The following is an 8,393-nucleotide window of genomic DNA, read 5'->3' on the forward strand; positions in this document are numbered from 1 at the left end:
CAGAACTGCACATAGGGCACACAGGTATGCTTATGGCAAAAGCTAGAGGTAAATCAGAGGGGCTGGAAGGAGAAGCCAAAGGGAAGGTGGCCACTTGGATGGCCAGGGCTCTCCAGTGATGTGTCCTCTGGAAAGCACTGAGCACAGCATCAGTTCAAAGCCCTGTCTGTAGGTAACACGTTCTCAGGTTTTCCCCCAAATGCCTGCACCAGAACTTGGTGATGCTGCAGAGCTCCCCTGGCAGCAAACCCCAACCTCTCCATCACTGTTCCAGGGAACGCAAGTGGGGAGCAGAGACGTATCTCACCCACCCGGGCCATGTCAGCCACCAACCACTCCAACACCAACCGTTTGCCTTTCCTCCTGATGGGCATCCCTGACCTGGAAGCTCTCCACATGTGGATTTCCATCCCATTCTGCTTCACGTACGTCATGTCCTTGCTGGGAAATGGCATGGTCCTGCTCACTGTGGCGCTGGACAAAACCCTCCACGAGCCCATGTACTATTTCATCTGCATGCTGGCTGTCATCGACCTCATCTTCTCAACTGCCGTGGTTCCCAAAATGCTGGCTGTGTTCTGGCTGGATTCAAGGGAGATTGCTTTTGAGGCCTGCTTCATCCAGATGTTCTTCATCCACACATTCACCGCAGTGGAGTCAGGGGTGCTCCTGGCAATGTCCTTCGACCGCTACGTTGCCATCTGCAACCCCCTGCGGTACCGCACCATCCTGACAACCTCGAGGACCCTGCAGATAGGGCTGCTGTCTCTGGCCAGGGGCACTGGTGTCATGATCCCCTTGATGTGCCTCCTCACCAGCCTGCCCTACTGCCGAAGCAGGGTGGTCCCTCACTCCTACTGCGAGCACATGGCCGTGGTGGCGCTGGCCTGCGCCGACCCCGCTGCCAGCCACCTCTACAGCATCGTCGTGGCAACGCTGCTGGTGGGGACAGACTCAGCCTTCATCGCCTTCTCCTACGCTATGATCCTCAGGTCCGTGGTGAGGCTGCCATGCCAAGAGGCTCGTCTCAAGGCCCTCAGGACCTGCGGGTCCCATGTTTCCATCATCCTGCTCTTTTACGTCGGTGGCCTTCTCTCCATGTACCTGCAGATGTTCTCTTTCGGCTCAGCACCTCATGTCCAAGTCCTGGTGGCTGATCTCTATTTGACGGTCCCTCCCATGCTCAACCCCCTCATTTATGGCCTAAAGATGAAGCAGATCCAGGAAGGGATGCTCAAGCTGCTGGGGCAGTTGGTGCGACTCAGTGTGCCACAAGCTGACAAGGAGAGGTCAGATGCTGAGGGGAGGAGGCACCACCAGAAAAGGATTGATCCCATTATGGAATAGGTGTGAAGAGCAGTGAATTATCCTCCAGGAATGTCCATCTCTCTCCAGTGACTACAGAGTGAACCTAGACCACATGCCTAACGCTGACATGGTGGTGGCTTACGCTACACCAGTGTCATATCATAGAATAGTTTGGGTTGAAGGGACCTCAAAGCTCCTCCAGCTGAACCCCTGCCCCGGGCCGGGACCCCTTCCATAGAGCAGCTTGCTCCAAGCCCCTGTGTCCAACCTGGCCTTGAACACTGCCAGGGATGGGGCAGCCACAGCTTCTCTGGGCACCCTGTGCCAGCGCCTCAGCACCCTCCCAGGGAAGAGCTTCTGCCTAAGAGCTCAGCTCAGTCTCCCCTCGGGCAGGTTAAAGCCATTCCCCTTGGCCTGGCCCTACATCCCTTGTCCCAAGCCCCTCTCCAGCTTTCCTGCAGCCCCTTCAGGCACTGGAGCTGCTCTCAGGTCTCCCCTTCAGGAGCCTTCTCTTCTCCAGGCTGCCCCAGCCCAGCTCTCCCAGCCTGGCTCCACAGTGGAGGTAAGGACAGGGAGGTTAAAAGAGAAAAGGTAATGAAACCGATGGGCCAGTCCTGATGGGTGCTGGGCTGGTTCCTTTGACCAATGCACTCCTGTTTCCCCAGGTATCACTTGGCACTGGTGGAGTCACAGTCCCTGCAAGTGTTCACACCCTGTGTAGATGAGGCCCTCAGTGCCACGGGTTAGTGGTGGCCTTGGCAGTGCTGGGAGCAGTCAGAATTGGTAATCTTCAAGCTCTTTCCAACCTGGTTGATTCCATGGCTCTGTTGTTCTAAGGCCAATGCAAGGAATGAGCTGACCCAAGTTCCAGCCCCGCAGGAATCAGCTGGAAAGGAGGCACCCAGGATGGGGACATTGCTCGGAGTAGAAGCATCGCTGCTGCCTACACTGAGCTCAGAAAAGCACCCAGGAATCCCAAGTGGGAGCCGTTCCCTGTTCCTGACATATCCCACGGTTCCCATGCCAGGAATGATCACAGACTGCTCCAGAAAAGGGACTTCATAATTCTGCAGCGAGTGCTGCAGAGTTGCCACCACTCGGCGAGGGGGGTGATCAGCTCCAGAGCAAGGAAAATCAAATGCTCCCTGCGCAGTGGGACGCATCCGCCCATCTTTGCTTCCTTCTCCCTTCTCCGCATCCAAACCTTTCTCAACACTGGCGTAAGACACAGGATCCCAGAATGGTTTGGTCTGAAAGGAACCATAAATATCGCCCGGTTCCGGCCCATCTGGAAAACTTCACGGAATCACAGAACATCTCAAGCTGGAAAGGAAGGATCATGAGTCCAGCTCCCTGCTCCTCACAGGACAACCCGAAACTGAGCCCTATGGCTACGAGCATTGCCCAGAGGCTCCTTAAATTCTGGCAGCCCATTGCATATTGTCCTTACAGCGTCTTGGCTATGAAGCCTGAGGTTAGATATGGTTAAAGACATCTACCTGGGAGGTGTCCAGCACTAGAGCAGAGGTGATCCCCCAGCAGAGAAGCTTAGACAAGCATCTTGCTCACCCTCCTGCAGGGCAGGAGAAAGGGGCAGGCACCTCCCCAGGCACTGACAGGGGCTAGGGAAACCCACAAGGAGTTCATGTGCAGTGTGAGATTGAAGCTGGGAGCGTTTTGCTGTGCTGAGGACAGAGCACAGGGCGCTTCCAGCTCGGATGAAGAACCTTCCATACCTGTCCTTACAAACTCTGCTTATGTTGCTCAGCATCTCCTCAGTCAGCAAAGTGAAAGGGGGGTTATCAGCACTCAGGACCAGCACTGCTGTAGGTGCTGGTGGGGTACAAAGTGCTCCTGCCACCAATGCCCTAAGAGATGCTTCACTGAACTCTGGTCATGGGGACACTGAGAGAGAGAAAGACTGAAACTGAAATGTGATCCAGCCTGTCCCTGCTTCCTGCTCTCTGCGTCAGTCATGGAATCCCAGGGTGGTTTGTGTTGGAGGGACCTTAAAGCTCCTCCATTCCCAACCCCTGCCACGGGCAGGGACCCCTTCCACTGGAGCAGCTTGCTCCAAGCCCCTGTGTCCAACCTGGCCTCGAACACTCCCGAGCTTTATTCTCCCTTCCAACACAAGCCACCCTGTGCTAATTCAATCTCGGTACAAACAGTGACCTCCGTGAGCTGCTGCCAGGGGCCACAGGCACCCCTAAAATGACGGCAGTGGGGACAAAGGTGAGGGCACCCCCAGCATTTCAGAACCATGGAATCATGGAATTAACCAGGTTGGGAAAGAGCTTCCGGAGCATCCAGTGCAACCCCTCCCCAGCACTGCCAAGGCCACCACTGCCCCATGGCACTGAGGCCTCGTCTCCACGGGGTGTGAACCCTCGCAGGGCCGGTGCCTGCAGCCCTGCCCTGGGCAGCCTGTTCCAATGCCTGAGCACCCTCTGGGGCAGGAATTGTTCCTCAGCTCCATCTAAACCTGCCCTGGTGCAGCTTGAGGCCATTTCCTCTTGTCCCATCTTGTCCCTTGTTCCTTGGGAGCAGAGCCCAGCCCCTCCTGGCTCCATCCTCCTCTCAGGCACTTGTAGGCAGCGATCAGGTCCCCCCTGAGCCTTCTCTTCTCCAGCCTGAACCCCCCCCAGGTCCCTCAGCCCTTCCCCATCACACTTGGGCTCCAGGCCCTGCACCAGCTCCGCTGCCCTTCTCTGGCCCCACTCCAGCACCTCAATGTCTCTTTTGGAGTGAGGGGCCCAGAACTGAACTCAGGATTTGAGGCGCTTCCTCACCAGTGCCCAGTGCAGGGGCACAGTCCCTGCCCTGGCCCTGCTGCCGCACTGGTGCTGATCCAGGCCGGGATGCTGGGGGCTTCCGGGGCACAAGCTGCTCGTGTTCAGCTCCGTCACCCAGCAGGTGTTGCTGGGTGGTGGAAGCAGAGGCTGGACCACTCACATCTGATGCACCCAGCATGGTCCCAGGGGGATAACCAGGCTCCTGGCTTGGGGAAGAGCCGTTCCCAGGCTCAGGACCCTCCGGCAGTGTTCAGTGACGGAGTGCTGGCAGCGAGCTGAGCACTCCTCACCCCAGGGACCAGCAGGACCCCAGCCATCAGTCTCCCGGCGCTGCTGTGCACCACCCACCCCTGGGCCCTGGGCACCAGTCCGGGCCGTGGGGCCGGGCCGTGGAGCAGGAGCATCCCTCGAGGTGTCCGGCCCGCTGACTTGTTTTCCTCCCCCAAGTCGAAGTTAAAAGCAGCTGAACTTTGTGTTTGCTTTCCATCAGGTCCCTCCCTGGGAATAGCCCAATTAGCGCTAATGAGCAACTGCGGCGCAGAGCCGCAGGGATGGCTGCTGCCGCCACTGCCCAGGGCCTCACTGCCCAGGGCCCAATTAGCGGCTTTGCAGCTGACGAGGCTGCACTGGGGATCTCGCAGCAGCTCCTTGCCTGGAACCAGGGCTGTGGCGCGGGGGATGGGGGGGATGGGGGGGTGGGGGGGTGTATGGGGGGGGTGTATGGGGGGGGGGGTGTGGGTGTGTGTGTGTGTGTGTGTGTATGTGTCGGTGTGGGGCGGTGTGGTGTGTATGTGTGTGTGTGTGTGTGTGTGTGTGTGTGTGTGTGTGTGTGTGTGTGTGTGTGTGTGTGTGTGTGTGTGTGTGTGTGTGTGTGTGTGTGTGTGTGTGTGTGTGTGTGTGTGTGTGTGTGTGTATGTGTGTGTGTGTGTGTGTGTGTGTGTGTGTGTGTGTGTGTGTGTGTGTATGTGTGTGTGTGTGTGTGTGTGTGTGTGTGTGTGTGTGTGTGTGTGTGTGTGTGTGTGTGTGTGTGTGTGTGTGTGTGTGTGTGTGTGTGTGTGTGTATGTGTGTGTGTCTGTGTGTGTGTGTGTGTGTGTGTGTGTGTGTGTGTGTGTGTGTGTGTGTGTGTGTGTGTGTATGTCTGTGTGTGTGTGTGTGTGTGTATGTGTATGTGTGTGTGTGTGTGTGTGTGTGTGTGTGTGTGTGTGTGTGTGTGTGTGTGTGTGTGTGTGTGTGTGTGTGTGTGTGTGTGTGTGTGTGTGTATGTGTGTGTGTGTGTGTGTGTGTGTGTGTATGTGTGTGTGTGTGTGTGTGTGTGTATGTGTGTGTGTGTGTGTATGTGTGTGTGTGTATGTGTGTGTGTGTGTGTGTGTGTGTGTGTGTGTGTGTGTGTGTGTATGTGTATGTGTGTGTGTGTATGTGTATGTGTGTGTGTGTGTGTGTGTGTGTGTATGTGTGTGTGTGTGTGTGTGTGTGTGTGTGTGTGTGTGTGTGTATGTGTGTGTATGTGTATGTCTCTGTGTGTGTGTGTGACATCCCCACATCCCTCTTCCATCGCTCTGCAGACACAGACCTGCAGCAGGACCCCAGTTTGACCCCAGCCCCACTCCCCCCCAACCCAGTTCTGAGCTGCCTAGCTTGAACCTGCCCGAGGGGAGACTGAGCTGAGCTCTTAGGCAGAAGCTCTTCCCTGGGAGGGTGCTGAGGCGCTGGCACAGGGTGCCCAGAGAAGCTGTGGCTGCCCCATCCCTGGCAGTGCTCAAGGCCAGGTTGGACACAGGGGCTTGGAGCAAGCTGCTCTATGGAAGGGGTCCCTGCCCGTGGCAGGGGTTGGGAATGGAGGAGCTTTAAGGTCCCTTCATCCCGACCCCTCCCAGGATTCTGTGATCACATTTGGATGAACGGCAAGACCAAGACCTGCCCCCTCCATGGTGACTTCTGTACGTGTCCTGCTGTCCACCCAGAGCAGCAGCACCTCTACCGTGCTGAGCCTGTCCTGCAAGCAAGGACAGGATCGGTGCTTCCCTGAGCTCTTGATTTAGCAAAGTCTGGGCTTGTGCAGAACTGCCTCGGTAAGGAACCGAGCAGGGAGCTTTGCTCCTGAGGTTCAGCCCCTGCAGCCCCGGAGGCCGCGGGTTTGCAGCTGGATGGTGCTGCTCCAAGAGCCCCTCCAGCCCCTGCGCTGCCGCAGCCATCGTCCTGCAGGTCCGCCCGAGGAGGCAGCGCTACCGCCATGGACTGCGGCGTGGGCACCGCTGGAGCCAAGCGAGGGGAGCTGGAGCCTGGGGGCGGCTGAGGAGTGGAGCCCCTGAGTCACAGCGGGATTTAGGATGGGCTCAAGCTGATTTTGGGTTGCACCCAGGGCCCTGCCCATGCTCGTGTAAGGACCTGGGTGTAAGGACCTGGGTGCAAGGACCTGTGTGTAAGGACCTGTGTGTAAGGATCTGCGTGTAAGGACCTGTGTGTAAGGACCTGTGTAAGGACCTGTGTGTAAGGACCTGTGTGTAAGGACCTGGGTGCAAGGACCTGGGTATAAGGACCTGTGTGTAAGGATCTGTGTGTAAGGATCTGTGTGTAAGGACCTGGGTGTAAGGACCTGGGTGTAAGGATCTGTGTGTAAGGACCTGGGTGTAAGGACCTGGGTGTAAGGATCTGTGTGTAAGGACCTGGGTGTAAGGACCTGTGTGTAAGGACCTGTGTGTAAGGACCTGGGTGTGAGGACCTGGGTGTAAGGATCTGCGTGTAAGGACCTGTGTGTAAGGACCTGTGTGTAAGGACCTGTGTGTAAGGACCTGTGTGTGAGGACCTGGGTGTAAGGACCTGGGTGTAAGGATCTGGGTGTAAGGACCTGGGTGTAAGGATCTGCGTGTAAGGACCTGTGTGTAAGGATCTGTGTGTAAGGACCTGGGTGCAAGGACCTGTGTGTAAGGATCTGGGTGTAAGGATCTGTGTGTAAGGACCTGGGTGCAAGGACCTGTGTGTAAGGATCTGCGTGTAAGGACCTGTGTGTAAGGATCTGTGTGTAAGGACCTGTGTGTAAGGATCTGGGTGTAAGGACCTGTGTGTAAGGATCTGGGTGTAAGGACCTGGGTGTAAGGACCTGGGTGCAAGGACCTGTGTGTAAGGATCTGTGTGTAAGGACCTGGGTGTGAGGACCTGTGTAAGGACCTGTGTGTAAGGACCTGTGTGTAAGGATCTGTGTGTAAGGACCTGTGTGTAAGGATCTGTGTGTAAGGACCTGGGTGTGAGGACCTGTGTGTAAGGACCTGGGTGCAAGGACCTGTGTGTAAGGATCTGCGTGTAAGGACCTGTGTGTGAGGACCTGTGTGTGAGGACCTGTGTGTAAGGACCTGGGTGTGAGGACCTGTGTGTAAGGACCTGGGTGTAAGGACCTGGGTGTAAGGACCTGGGTGTAAGGACCTGTGTGTAAGGATCTGGGTGTAAGGACCTGTGTGTAAGGATCTGGGTGTAGGGATCTGGGTGTGAGGATCTGGGTGTAAGGATCTGTGTGTGAGGACCTGTGTGTAAGGACCTGGGTGTAAGGATCTGGGTGTAAGGACCTGTATGTAAGGATCTGTGTGCAGGGATCTGTGTGCAGGGATCTGTGTGCAGGGATCTGTGTGCAGGGATCCGTGCCAGAGCAGTGAGCTCTGGGCTGGAACGCCCCCGGGTTTGGCTGCGTTTCGCACTGGGTCCCTGCTGCTCCTGGGGGCCCAGTCCTCGCCTGGCCCTCACAGCAGGTTTTACTCCATCACTGAGCTCCTGTGGGAACGCTCTGAGAGCTCTGGCTCCGAGCTGCACGGGCTCAGCCTGGTTTCCTTTTCTCCCTGCCCGGGTGCGCTGGAGCCGGGTGCTCCTAACTCAGGGCAGGGCAGTGCAGGGCACCGCACCACAGCCCTAACTCTGCAGCCGCAGTGCAGCAGGGATGGAAGGAGCTCGACTTGGAGCAAGGCTTTGCTCTGTTTCCCATTTAAAAGCCTCAGGTTCTGGTGTTTCACCCCCTCGCTGTAGGCGGTGGCCCCTCACTTTCTGTGGGGGCTGAGACCATCAGATGGCAAACACAGAGACGCGCTCACGCCTCCCGCTGTCCCTGCCCACAGCTGCTTTGTGCTCCTTTGGAAAGGAGCCTTTGCTGCTGGGGGATGAAGGGACCTCAAAGCTCCTCCAGCCCCAACCCCTGCCCCGGGCAGGGACCCCTTCCATAGAGCAGCTTGCTCCAAGCCCCTGTGTCCAACCTGGCCTTGAACACTGCCAGGGATGGGGCAGCCACAGCTTCTCTGGGCACCCTGTGC

General features: G+C 57.2%; 1 protein-coding gene across 1 annotated transcript; it reads left to right on the forward strand.

The window, feature by feature from the left end:
* Positions 1 to 316: 316 nt before the first annotated feature.
* LOC134167062 (olfactory receptor 52K2-like) lies at positions 317 to 1,363 on the forward strand. Its single transcript, XM_062625310.1, is given in 2 exon segments — positions 317 to 1,269; positions 1,271 to 1,363. Coding segments are annotated over 2 exon segments (1,044 nt in total). The 5' UTR covers positions 317 to 318.
* Positions 1,364 to 8,393: the final 7,030 nt, after the last annotated feature.

This window comes from Pezoporus occidentalis, unplaced genomic scaffold (assembly GCF_034315485.1).
Source record: "Pezoporus occidentalis ecotype Australia unplaced genomic scaffold, CSIRO_AGI_Poc_V1 ctg279, whole genome shotgun sequence".
NCBI lineage: Eukaryota > Metazoa > Chordata > Aves > Psittaciformes > Psittacidae > Pezoporus > Pezoporus occidentalis.